The sequence below is a fragment of the Electrophorus electricus genome, chromosome 17, assembly GCF_041902795.1.
Source record: "Electrophorus electricus isolate QZ-2024a chromosome 17, ASM4190279v1, whole genome shotgun sequence".
NCBI classification, from domain to species: Eukaryota; Metazoa; Chordata; class Actinopteri; order Gymnotiformes; family Gymnotidae; genus Electrophorus; species Electrophorus electricus.
In genome coordinates, this window is record NC_137513.1 from 3890500 (window position 1) to 3902977 (window position 12478).

The following is a 12478-nucleotide window of genomic DNA, read 5'->3' on the forward strand; positions in this document are numbered from 1 at the left end:
AGCTATGACGCCATGTGAATTACGACGCTAGCTATGATGTCACAATGTGAAGTTGCTCCATCGATTGTTGTTGGAATCCTTGACAGTTCCAAGATATGCGCTATTTTTAAGATCCATGAAGATGTCCAGCTAGACTAGGTGAGTTATCGTTTCTACAGCTCACATACTGTACTGGCCGTTTTTCCTCGTTAGGTGTCTCAGCTCAATGTCAGTGTTATCCTCATATAAGCAAGTGCTTTTGCTCCTTAGAAAATATCGCTACAAGTTAAAAGAAATGATACTCCATTGTCTTTTTGTTGAACAATGTGCCAGAGATCCTCCACCGATCCGTTTTTAACACAGACGTCTTGTAAGTGTAATGCTCTACAACATGAGCATCCCCTGAAGATGTGTGTGCCTCCGCATATCTATTTGCGTCTCCCTCCGCTACAAAGGATAGTCCCAGTATATCGTAAAACAAAGACTATATGGAAGTAGTATTAGTGATATTTTATATATTTATGCGTATCAGTGTATAGTCTGCTTTCATGTGCGCTTATCATTACATCAGCCTGTATTAAAATTCCAATGGGCTATTCTGAAAAAGTGCTTTTCATTACTATATTTTATTCGTAACTGTAATTTATTGTAGTCTCGGCGGGGAATTATTGTACTACACAATGACAATAAAGTCTATCAAGTTGTAAGAGGTTGTTGCGGCGATAACAAGAAAATATATAGCAGAACATAACAGGCCATAATAGGTAAATAAAAACTAGGAAAGTACTGAAGGAATGAACGCATGACAATGAGACTGCCCGTTATCAGGGGACATTAATTAAATAAAGTAATGAAACACGCAACTGGCTCAATCTCACCCCCTGTTGATGAATGTTCATACTACACTAACAGTTCGTATCTATGAAAATGTTTGAAATGTTAAATTCGATTTAAATTAAGATAGTAAGATAAAACGATTAAATAAGTGTTGGTTAGTGTTTGGTACTGGAACAACACAGTCTTCCAAACAACCACTAAGCTGTTGGCTACTATGTCTACTGAAACATGCATTGACCGTGTCAGTTAGTCTGTCTGGATCTATTAGTTTCACGAAGCACTGTTTCTCTACGTGAATCTAGCCAAAAAGTCAAAATCAAGTCATTTATCATTTTGTTACAGTAGGCATAAGTGCACAGACCTCACAGAAATAGCGGTTAAAATCCTGTTAAAACATACTCTCAATTAAATTATATTCAACATCGGTGGAGTTTAACCGCCTTAGTAAATCTGCATGTAGAGTAGGCATTTACTGTATTTATTCGCTTAAAGACTGGTTGTGTATGAAAGCCAAAGTCAAGCAGACTGTGAAGTGAGTACAATACCTAGAATAACGGAACAAACAGAACTGAACTAGTACGCAGAGTGCGAGGTTGCAAATTCCACCTTCTTGTTATTAGGATTGTAAAAGTGCCTGAATGCGTCACGGTGGCCTGATCTGAAACTGGCGATTCAATTGGCTTTTTATTGTTAGGAATTGTTATTAATATTCAATGAAATATGCGCTCATTTTATAGCCAGCGTGGAATTGCCAATTTTCAAATTTAAAAATACGCTGAGTTTTATTGTCTATATTTCGATAGTATGTGAAGTGTTCCTCCAGCAGAATTTGTGTATTCGCGGTATTTTTAATAGAATTATGAGATGAATCATGATTCAATTTTATCGTGCATCGAACAGTTTCACGAAGAATTGTAATCGAGTAGCGTAATTGTGTCGGAGCGTTACATAGTATGTTTCATACGCCCAGCACCAAAACTCACTAGTTATCATTTAAACTTCCGAAAATAAATACATTTAAAATATAAGCAGACATTTCTAAAATCGTATAATAATCTTATAATAAAGCCAACATTTGCAATTCTTTGCGAGACTATTAATTGTATCCTAAATTCATCAAAAGGTTTTTAAAATCACTTATCGTTTATTAAGCTGTGTTTAACAAATTTTATATATATATATATATATATATATATATATATATATATATATATATATATATATATATATATATATATATATATATAAACACATTTATTTATTTATTATTACATAATCTTTTAAAAAAAAATTGTAAAATGTCCAACTACCATTTTTACATTAATAGACAGTAGGTGGCACTGTGTTACATATTACTTAAGTCTCCAGCCACCGGTGGAAATCGAGGAAAACTTGCATTTAGTAGCTGCTTAAGAATATGGCTAGCTAATTAGCTGCATTACGTAACTACATTCTGTATTTTAGTATCTTAACACAAGTTAAGTTGCAAGGTAAGTTGCTTGTTACACCAGCCAGTGAAGCAGCATTCGGTTGCTAAAATCAAGTTATTTTGCAGTTTTTGGCCTCAATACAGTGTAGTTAATTCCTGGAACAACCTAGCTATATAGCTGCTGAATTCAGTGTACAACGTGGTATTTAACATAAGTTATAACAAGTGCGACCAAAGAAATGTACACACGAACCTAAAACAAAATGGAGCTAATGTGTATGCTTACGAACCTCAGAGATTTTCTGTTGTGTGCTGCCTAAAAATCAGGAATTACAGACATTAGCACAAGAGGTGTGTGTAAAAAGCTTGTTAATTGGCTAGCGCCAGTTATCTTCTGCGTGTTCTTCCAACAGTGGTAATATGTGGCCTCTGCTCTTAGACAAATATCTTTCACTCCCTCATTACGGTCATTTACAGCTCCTGCCAAGCAAGAATGCCTCTAGAGCAGCTGCCATTGGTCGCTCTGCAGGCCAGGAAGGCCTTCCAAACTGGGAGGTCTAAACCCATCGATTTTAGAGTCCAGCAGCTGAAAAACCTACAAAGATTCATCACGGAAAAACAGAAAGACATCACTGATGCTCTCAAAAAGGACCTTCACAAGGTGAATTTCACTTTACTTGATTAAGAGAAATCGGTTCACAAAAGGTTTCTGTTGAGCTACAATTTATGCATTTGGCAGATGCTCTTATACAGAGCTACTTACAATTTCAGGTATGTTACAGAGGTAGGCATATGTAGTGCTTAGGCGTTTCGGTCAAGGACTTTTATTGGTATGACAGAACACTTCCTGAGATGGGGTTTTGACCCTGGTCCTGCACAGGAAAGACAACATTGTGGCCCACTACTCTTTTCTTTTGTTTATAAGTAGAGTGAGAATGGAACACTGCTCTATGAGCTCCTTGGCCTTGAGGGAGAGATCAACATGGCCATCGCCAACCTGTCAGTTTGGATGGCCCCTCGTCCTGTGGCTAAAAACCTTCTCACTATCTCAGATGAGGTGTACATTCAGCCAGAACCCCTTGGTGTTGTGCTCATCATTGGAGCTTGGAATTATCCGATAACAGTTACCCTTCAGCCACTTGTAGGGGCTATTGCTGCAGGTAAAACACAAATCTCCATCAACTCTGCCAGTTGGACGGATAAAATGAATAAATATGCTAATGTAGCATTCTACTACCTGCATATCAGATTAGGAAATTCTTTAAAATTACCAGCTGCAGAATGGTGCTAATGTTGTAGAAGTTTGCTATAAGTATATGAGAGACAATTTGCAATTTATACAGTCATGTATTTCTAGTCTCATCTTGTAACGTATGTTTATTTTTATTTTATTGTATTTTTTTTCTGTAGGAAATGCAGTGGTAGTGAAGCCATCAGAAGTCAGCTGTCACACAGCCAAAGTCCTGGAGCTCTTGCCTCTCTACTTGGACCCAGTAAAACTTGAATTGGCTTCACTGCTATCTGCTAGATCAAGACAGTTTACACTACTAAATTGTCACTACCATCTCCAGTTTCTGACATTGAGTCCATTTTTTGCACACACATGCTGGGAATCCAAGCACATGGTTACTTGATTGTACTGAAATATCTGTTCATGCTTTCAGGAGATGTACCCTGTGGTGACTGGAGGAGTTCCTGAGACCCAGGAGCTGCTGAAGCAGCGTTTTGACCACATCTTCTACACGGGGAACAGCATGGTGGGAAAACTGGTTATGGAAGCAGCTGCACGGCACCTCACACCTGTGACTCTGGAGCTGGGAGGGAAGAACCCCTGTTACATAGATAAAGACTGTGACCTAGAAATCGCCTGCCGGTGAGCTTCTCATGGTCTCTGCGTTATCACGCTAATCACAGTCCAATAATCTGGAACTGTATCACTGGGCTCCAGGTTTTATGAGAAGGTCTGTCTTTACCAAGAGGCCGATGGGTGTAAACGCACTCAGCTTCTATTGCGCCATTCATTCCTTCTTTCTGCATTAAAGGAAAAGTATTAGGTTCATTGCAGGAACACAATGTAGACTATTGCATGTGTTGACTTCAAAGGTGCTATTGTTCTCTTGTTTTTGATGCCTCAGCCGCATTACATGGGGGAAGTATATTAACTGTGGACAGACCTGCATTTCACCTGACTACATTCTCTGTGAGCCCAGCATACAAGATAAAGTGGTGGAGGAGATTAGAAAATCCATTAAGGTTTGTGAATGTTTTGGGTTGTTTTGCTTATGGAATATGAGATCTTCTTTTCCACATTCCATCTGAAACTTTTCTTTATTCCAATCAACAGGAATTTTATACAGATGACCCCAAGACCTTTATAGACTATGGACGTATTATCAACCAACGTCATTTCAAGAGGATAATTGCTCTGTTTGAGGGTAGCACAGTGGCTATAGGGGGAGAAAATGATGAATCCCAATGCTACATTGGTATGTTTTTTTTTTTGTTTTTTTTTTTTGTTTTTTTTTTGTTTTTTGTTGTTTTTTTTTTTTTACTCTGACTGAGGCTTTAACAAACCACTGCCAAGTTTGTCTTATGGATTTATTTTTTGTGCATCAGCTCCAACTGTATTGAGGGATGTAACTCCAGAATCAAAGGTGATGCAAGAGGAGATCTTTGGGCCTGTGTTGCCCATCGTCCCAATAAAGGGAGTGAATGAAGCCATCCAGTTTATCAATGAGCGAGAGAAGCCTTTAGCACTTTATGTATTCTCTTCCAGTAATAAGGTATTCTCTGTATTCTCTCTGTATTCTCATTGTATTCTCTCACAGGTAATCAAGCAGATGATATCAGAGACGTCCAGTGGAGCACTGCTGGCCAATGACTGTCTTATTCACTATACCATCAGTGACTTGCCTTTTGGTGGTGTTGGTAAGCATGTGTGACCATGACGCGTTTGACTCCTTGTCAAAACAGTCAGGAGTCCTTTACTGTCATAGTCGTCAACTCTGTGCCCCCCACCCCCCCAAACAGGGAACAGTGGCATGGGTTGTTACCATGGCAAAAGCACGTTCGATCAGCTGAGTCACTTGCGCAGCTGCCTCATCAAAAGGCTAGGCATGGAGCAGCTGAATGGCATGCGCTACCCTCCCCACACGGCGGAGAAGCTGCGCTTGGCCCGCCTCCTCCTCCTCAAGCAAGTCAGTCTGGGCCGCGTGCGGCACCTGGTGCAGGCCACCACGCTCATCATGCTCGCGGCATTCGTGGTGCAGGTGAGCACTCCCCACTCACAATACTTTCTTTTGGGTTCTTCCAAAACAGGCAAGCTGTTGCATTCCAGTTACAAATGAGTTAAGTGTTTGTGGGGAAAAGTAGCTAATAGTCTAATGAGGTTACATTTGATCCTCGATTTACCATTTGTGGACACTAATGTTAGTTAGGAGATATTTGCTTGAGACCCCCCTTGTTTTGCACTTAATATCAGAAAGGTTCACCACTAGTATAGGTTATCTGCGCCTTTTTTTTTTTTTCTTTCTTTCAAGAAAATAACCTGCACAATGAGCGGACACATGAGAAAATGTTCACAATGAGTCTCTGTCATTCTTAAAGGGCTGACCAAGGCTCCTCTTTCCCCCTGCTAATTAAACACAGTAGACTGAACAGTAAGAAAATTACTATCTAGGCATGGGTAGTTTTCTCTCTCATGTCCAGCTCACTCATGCAGTAATTACAAGGGGGCAGGGTGGGTTGGATGAGTCGTCATTGCTTACTTGCCAACCTGTAATGAGAAACGTTTCCTCTTTAAACTGGAGAAATGCTACTACTTGTTGCATTGATGTTTGTGGGTATGTGGTGAATATAGTTGGCCTTGTATTATGTGAGCTAACTAAGTATTGTGTGCTTTGCAGAGATTCTTGCGATAAGGCAGCTGAAAGCAGGCAGTGAAACTCTTGTCCATGGGTCTTCTGGTAGTTTGTCACCTTTATCGTTGGATTCACGTAATAGTCCTGTTACACTTTTTTATCTTTTTAGCTGATAAGGTGCAGCTGAAAATGTTATGGCACTACAAGAAGGAATTACTATGTTCCATTATAGGTTATAAATGATTAAATGTGGTTTTCAATGAGGGTATTGAAGGCCAAATAAAATGCAGGGGTTTTTACACAGAAAACACTTCTGTACCATTAATAAGGTGAGATTGATGTGATTCTAAATAATACTTGTGCAAACGACAATATAAAGAAACAACTGTGGAACTTTAAACCATCATTACGCATGCCTGGATTTCTATGGTTTTTACTTTTTTTGTAGGAGAATTAAAAAATTGAGTATGCAATTTGTCACGAGAGATTGAAGGATTATTAAAGTTTTTGAAACAAAAGCAATACCCCTCTCGCAGGCTGTCTTATTCATTAATAATTTCCTGATGTAAATGCGTTGTCACAGATGCACCACCCTAAACTTTACAATAAATAGCTCCATTGAACCGTCCTGGCGGAGCTGCGAGGTTGCCTTTGGCTGTTACGATCTCTCACGGTGCTGGCTTCAGCTTCTCGAACACAAGTAAGTAACTGAGGAGTTATGTAAACTGTTCGTTATGATTAGAGCCTTGCTTGATGAGATCTAGCCGACACGACAAAGTAAACGTAATGCATAACGTAAATTATTTAAGAAGGTGCATCTATATTTGACCTTTGAGCGAGATGTACCTCGGACTATACCTGTACTTTGAAATAGATCGGTTGCGCTATCGATGCCAACAGTGCGCGTCTACATCAAATATTACGTTGGCCCGTTTGTGAAATGGCGTAAGGGGGGAAAGCTGGTACCGCTTTTAGTGCGGAGATCTATATTCTGCATCTTAAACATGTCTTAAGCAGGTCTGATGCACAAAACACCATATGAAAGAAAATATGCGTTAAATCCAATAGGCGTCGTAGACGAGGAAATTCTATATTGGAAGTTCATGCCACTCTGTTATAGGAAAAAGAAACGATTTATTTTTAGTTAGATCCACTTTTAAAAGATCACTTTCCTAGCTGTTCCTGGTGAGATTTCTTTGTGTTTATACTGCGAGAATGTGGAGAAATCAGGTGGCTAAAATTCTGCAAATGGCTAATCAGTTCATTGTGGTACGTTTTAAAATGCCGTATTAAAACACATAACAATGTTCAAGAATATATTGGAGTGATTTCATCATTTGACGACTTTATTTTGTAACATATTGACATAAAACCGGATATATATTTTACCCTAATGTGAAATCCTATTACTCTTCCTAAAGAAAAAAATCACTTAGTCGTATCATGAGTACACGAAAAAGAATTCATGATATTGAGTCGTTTTTATAATAATTTGCATTGTTTAATTTGTAGATCGTCAAAAGTGATCTATACAGAAAAGATATTTACATGATTTTGCAATCCTATCACTCCAAATTCCCATAGAATAAAATAACTGAAAGCCATACGACAACGCGAGAAAGTGTATTTCAAGAATATAATTGAGTGATTTATATTTATTCAATAGAACTTCAATGTGGCATGTACAGAAACGAATAGACGTTTTACATGAATGGTATCCTATGATTCCAAACACCTACAGTACAAAGGTTTGATAGTAATATCTTGAATACGTGGGAAAGTGTTCTTCAAGAAAATGGAGTGATTTGATAACAATTTGGTTTGTGTTTTCAATTGCACTTCAAAAATACATAATATTGAACTGATTAGCCATTTGTGATATTTTGCCATTTGAAAATATTTAATATTTCTCCACGTTATGAAAGTCAAAAAAGGAAGTCTTGTCATCAATAGCCAGGAAAGCGATCTTTATATAGTGGATTTAACTGAAAATAACTACTTTTTTGGTTTTCATAACAGAGGTGTTGTAACTTTCCATAATTCATAAAATTGACTTTGCTGTTCTACATAGTATTTAACGCATATATGATTTTAGAAACATTTTTGGTGCATTAGACCTCTAAAAGATATGTTTAATAAAGCTATAGGACCCATTTCTTTAGATTTTCCGTAACTGCGCTAAAAGCAGAGCAGCTTTCCACCTACAACCAGCAGGAGGCGCGCAGTGTTTTTGTTTTTTGTTTTTCCGCAGGACACGAAATATTTGACGTTTAAGTACAGAAGAAATGGAGAAGCAAGCGGTGGACGGCGCTCGTAGAGCCTTCAATTCAGGGAGGTCCAGGCCCCTGCAGTACAGAAAGCAGCAGCTGAGCGCTTTACTCAGGCTGATCCGTGAACGCCAAGCCGAGATCGTATCTGCTCTCAAGCGAGACATCAGTAGGGTAATCTTCACCATCACTCCATTACGCGACGGGATCGTTCAGACAGAAATGACTCCTGTCATGCGAGTTTAGTCGCTTATGTGAACTGCAATATCTTTTCGAATAAAGCTGTGAGGAATTTCTGTGTGTTACAACAACAATAATAATAATAATTCACATTCTTCACAATATGTATTATATTAGGAATTTACTATATGTATGTGATATGCTAACTTTTTGCAGAGTGAGTTTGATACACCAATTTTTGAGCTGATTGGCATTGAAAATGATATCAAACTAGCTGAACGCAACCTTGCTGACTGGATGGCTCCTCAACCTGTGAAGAAGACCCTGCTCACCATAACAGACGATGTTTATATTAAAGCAGAACCTCTGGGTGTAGTGTTGATCATAGGAGCCTGGAACTATCCGTGGTCCCTCACTTTGCGACCCCTGGTTGGAGCCATTGCAGCAGGTACACTGCCTTACCTGCTTTCTTCTGTAAAAATCCAGTTTATATTCAAGAATTCAGTAAAGAATCTGACTTTTTTTTTTTTTTAACCAGAACTGTGTCCAGTTTCCAAAAAGCATTGTATTTCTAAGCTCATTGTACTTTATTCATGAGCATTGTTTTGGTCTGATTAAAGTCAGGTGGTAGTTATAAATCCCCTCGTGATCTGATGTGTGTCAGAATGCAGCTCTTGGTGTTCTCTGCCGGTGTTCACGCTGACTCCTGCATCTGTTCCGTAAGGTAATGCAGCTGTGGTGAAGCCCTCAGAAGTGAGCAAAAGCTCAGCCAGTCTACTGAAAGAACTGCTTCCTCAGTATTTGGATACGGTGCGTGATCAGAGCTGGGCTGTTAGGATGAATACATTAGGGTTGGGGAAAGGGGAGACTGTCCAGCACCATTAAGGAGTAACATCTAGCCAGAGGCCATGACGAGGGAGGCCACTCAATATGTACCCTAGTGTGACAGTTATTTGGATGCTTCAGGAGATGTACCCTGTGGTGACTGGAGGAGTTCCTGAGACCCAGGAGCTGCTGAAGCAGCGTTTTGACCACATCTTCTACACGGGGAACAGCACGGTGGGAAAACTGGTTATGGAAGCAGCTGCACGGCACCTCGCACCTGTGACTCTGGAGCTGGGAGGGAAGAGCCCCTGTTACATAGATAAAGACTGTGACATTGCGGTTGCTTGTCGGTAAGGCATCGTTTACAAGTTTGGCAGCTTCTAAGTTACAGCTTGAACTGGTCCTTTATAAAATGGTGAGAGTGCGCATTGCACATTGGCTTTATATCGGATGCATTTTTCCTGCTCCAGTCGAATTACCTGGGGGAAGTTTGCTAACTGTGGTCAGACATGCATCGCTCCAGACTACATTCTCTGTCATCCCAACATTCAGCATAGAGTGATTGAAGAGATTCGTCAGACATTGCTGGTCTGTTCTCTGCCATTTTGTTCAAGAACCACACTGGTACCTTATTTTGGGAATAATATATCAAGTATACAGATTGCATATGATCCAGTGTCTGTACTCTCTGCAGGAGTTCTACGGGGAAGACCCTAAAACCTCTCCAGATTATGGACGCATTATCAACCAGCATCACTTTGACCGTTTGCTGGCCCTAATAGAGGGATGCACCGTGGCTGTTGGAGGAGAAAGCGATAAATCGCAGTGTTATATCAGTAAGGGATTAAAGTGGTTTGGAAAGAAACATGAAACACAGGCTCAGTCAGTTTCTCTGGAAATGTTGACGTTTGTTTGATAATTTGGTCGGTGTTACATATTCACAAAGGCTGTGTGCTATAACGTGCGCTTCTTGCCCCCTCCCAGCACCGACCATCCTGAAGGATGTTTTGCCGCATGCCAGGATAATGCAGGAAGAGATCTTTGGACCCGTGCTGCCGATAGTCACTGCCGGTGATGTCAATGAGGTCATACGCTTTATCAACGAGAGGCCAAAGCCATTGGCTCTATATGTCTTCTCTTCTAATAAGAAGGTATTGTTCAGAGCGGTCCATGGCATTCCTCTTTCATTTCTGCTAGAAATAATTTGCTCAAGTAACCTTTGATCAATTTTCTTTCTGCGGAGGTGGTCAGGAGAATGCTGAATGAGACAACCAGTGGAGGAGTGTTGGTTAATGATGTCATGGTGCACTACACCATTAATGCTTTACCCTTTGGGGGAGTAGGTAGGCAATCCCCTTTGAAATTGCCTTGATCTGTAAACACGTTTTTTTCTGCAAACTATAAGTTGTAGAAGTGCCTGAACACTTAGACTCCTTTATATTAAGCATGCAATAATTTCTAATCTTATTTCTTACTCATAAATGCACTAAGCCAGTGTCTCTATCACTGCTTCCCTCTCTCTCTCTGGCAGGGAACAGTGGGGTAGGTAGATACCATGGGAAGCACACCTTTGACCAGCTGAGCCATCACCGTGCTTGCCTCATCAAGTCGCTGGCCATGGAGAGGCTGAACATGGCCCGCTACCCTCCCATGACCCCGTCCCGCCTGCGCACATCCATGTTTTTCCTGCGCAGCCGATCAGGGAGCTGTGATCAGGCTCTTCGCGCCTGGGCTGTCGTCTCCTCCTTGCTGGCTCTGGCCCTGCTGATCTCCCTGTTGGTGGTTCTGCTCAGGGTAAGTGCTCATGCTGGTCTAGGTTCAGTACTTCTTTAGGGTGAACCATTTAATGAATCCTTTTAATGTGCAGTATGCCTCGTAATGGGTATTCTATTTTGTTCCCTCTATCCAGGATTCTAATATTGCGGCCTGAAGATCTGCACGTCCAGTTATTAGATCAGTGGTTAAGGTACCCCACTTGTTTTTGGAAGGTCGCCAATTCAAGCCCCACCACCGCCAAGTTGCCACTTTTGGGCCCCTGAGCAAGGCCCTTAACCCTCAATTGCTCAAGAGGTATTCAGACATAATTGTAATTTGCTTTGGATAAAAGCATCAGCTAACTTCCATAAATGTAAATGTTTGTTTTCTGTGTGCAGGAAGCAAGTCTCTCTCTCACACACACACACACACACACACACACACTCTCTCTCACTCTGCTTTTAGCAGTTGACATCCTAGTGGGGCCTGCTCTGATCTAATTCTTTGGGTACTGTATCCATGGTGAACAATAATGAATTGTGAGTGGCCCTTCATTCTCTGTGAATAGCATAGGAGTCTTTGTGTGAGCCCTATTTTGGCACAAGCTGGTTTTGCTGCTCACTGAAACTACAAAGGGTTTGTTGTTGTGCTGTGTGCTTTGGTGTGCCAGCCAGGCTGAGAATTTCTGGTATTATTGAAGGACACCTAAAATCAGCCACTAGGTGGTAGAATTTTCTTTTTCATTTCTTACCATATTCATTGACTTGCCTCTCATGTTCCTCTTGGAACACTGTGTTATCAGCTAACATTTTACCTTTGTGCAACTTTTCTAATATTATACTTTATAAACTTTAAAGTTTCATGACAGTTTAGTACAGAATAAATTGGGTCACAAGAAATAATTTCTACATTCATATTTGGAGTATTTTAACTCATTCCCAAATGTTTGCTAAAACAGTAATGTTATATGATCATATCAGATATACCACATATGAAATATCCTTCAGTTTCCTATGTTTGCCAGTGTAATGGATTATAACCTTTGAATTTGACAGGAATTTTCATATGAATTCATTAAATGTAAATTTTACATTTAATACTATGTTCTAACTAGTAAAGTGAAAAATAAAGTGAGTTTATTTTTGTTTGGTCTAGTTTGACATTTTATAAGCCAAGACATATTACAGATGCATGTCTTCATGTGCATCTTTGTCAGTTTTATAAGGCTTACTCAGCACTCCCTGTACATGAGGAATATTTTAGATGCACAGCTTTCTGCTTGGGTCTGTCCTGTTGCCTTTCCATATGTGATTCATGCATGGATACCATTCTCTATACCAAACTCA

At 40.0% G+C, this 12478-nt stretch overlaps 2 protein-coding genes across 7 annotated transcripts; both read left to right on the forward strand.

Annotated features, from left to right (window-relative positions):
• The first annotated feature begins 18 nt into the window (after positions 1-18).
• aldh3a2a (aldehyde dehydrogenase 3 family, member A2a) lies at positions 19-6627 on the forward strand. Of its 5 annotated transcripts, none has more exons than XM_026997710.3 (11): positions 19-138; positions 2723-2906; positions 3174-3405; positions 3656-3738; positions 3910-4118; positions 4381-4498; positions 4590-4731; positions 4862-5028; positions 5074-5173; positions 5276-5514; positions 6151-6627. In XM_026997710.3, the coding sequence occupies exons 2-11, from the start codon at positions 2739-2741 to the stop codon at positions 6163-6165; spliced, it is 1473 nt and encodes a 490-aa protein (XP_026853511.2). In that variant the 5' UTR covers positions 19-138; positions 2723-2738; the 3' UTR covers positions 6166-6627. The 5 variants fall into 5 exon arrangements, with proteins under 5 accessions (XP_026853511.2, XP_026853510.2, XP_081556153.1 ...); XM_026997709.3 differs by lacking the exon at positions 19-138 and adding an exon at positions 2178-2306; XM_081700027.1 differs by lacking the exon at positions 19-138 and adding an exon at positions 2178-2306 and having other exon boundaries at positions 4862-4899.
• A 42-nt stretch (positions 6628-6669) lies between these two features.
• Positions 6670-12277, forward strand: LOC113569715 (aldehyde dehydrogenase family 3 member A2). 2 transcript variants are annotated; one of them, XM_026997708.3, is made up of 11 exons: positions 6670-6805; positions 8357-8546; positions 8769-9000; positions 9277-9362; positions 9519-9727; positions 9848-9965; positions 10072-10213; positions 10362-10528; positions 10621-10720; positions 10909-11171; positions 11287-12277. In XM_026997708.3, exons 2-11 carry the CDS (start codon positions 8391-8393, stop codon positions 11305-11307), a joined length of 1494 nt encoding a protein of 497 aa, XP_026853509.2. In that variant the 5' UTR covers positions 6670-6805; positions 8357-8390; the 3' UTR covers positions 11308-12277. The 2 variants fall into 2 exon arrangements, with proteins under 2 accessions (XP_026853509.2, XP_081556150.1); XM_081700024.1 differs by lacking the exon at positions 6670-6805 and having other exon boundaries at positions 8521-8656.
• Positions 12278-12478: the final 201 nt, after the last annotated feature.

Bases quoted from the DNA above. Each gene is read 5' to 3' on its own strand.
- aldh3a2a (XM_026997710.3), top strand. From the start codon at position 2,739: ATGCCTCTAGAGCAGCTGCCATTGGTCGCTCTGCAGGCCAGGAAGGCC. The intron at 3,406-3,655 runs GTAAAACACAAA...TTTTTTCTGTAG, and splicing joins TGTAGGGGCTATTGCTGCAG to GAAATGCAGTGGTAGTGAAG. The intron at 4,119-4,380 runs GTGAGCTTCTCA...TTGATGCCTCAG, and splicing joins GACCTAGAAATCGCCTGCCG to CCGCATTACATGGGGGAAGT.
- LOC113569715 (XM_026997708.3), top strand. From the start codon at position 8,391: ATGGAGAAGCAAGCGGTGGACGGCGCTCGTAGAGCCTTCAATTCAGGG. The intron at 10,214-10,361 runs GTAAGGGATTAA...GCCCCCTCCCAG, and splicing joins TAAATCGCAGTGTTATATCA to CACCGACCATCCTGAAGGAT. The intron at 10,529-10,620 runs GTATTGTTCAGA...CTTTCTGCGGAG, and splicing joins TCTTCTCTTCTAATAAGAAG to GTGGTCAGGAGAATGCTGAA.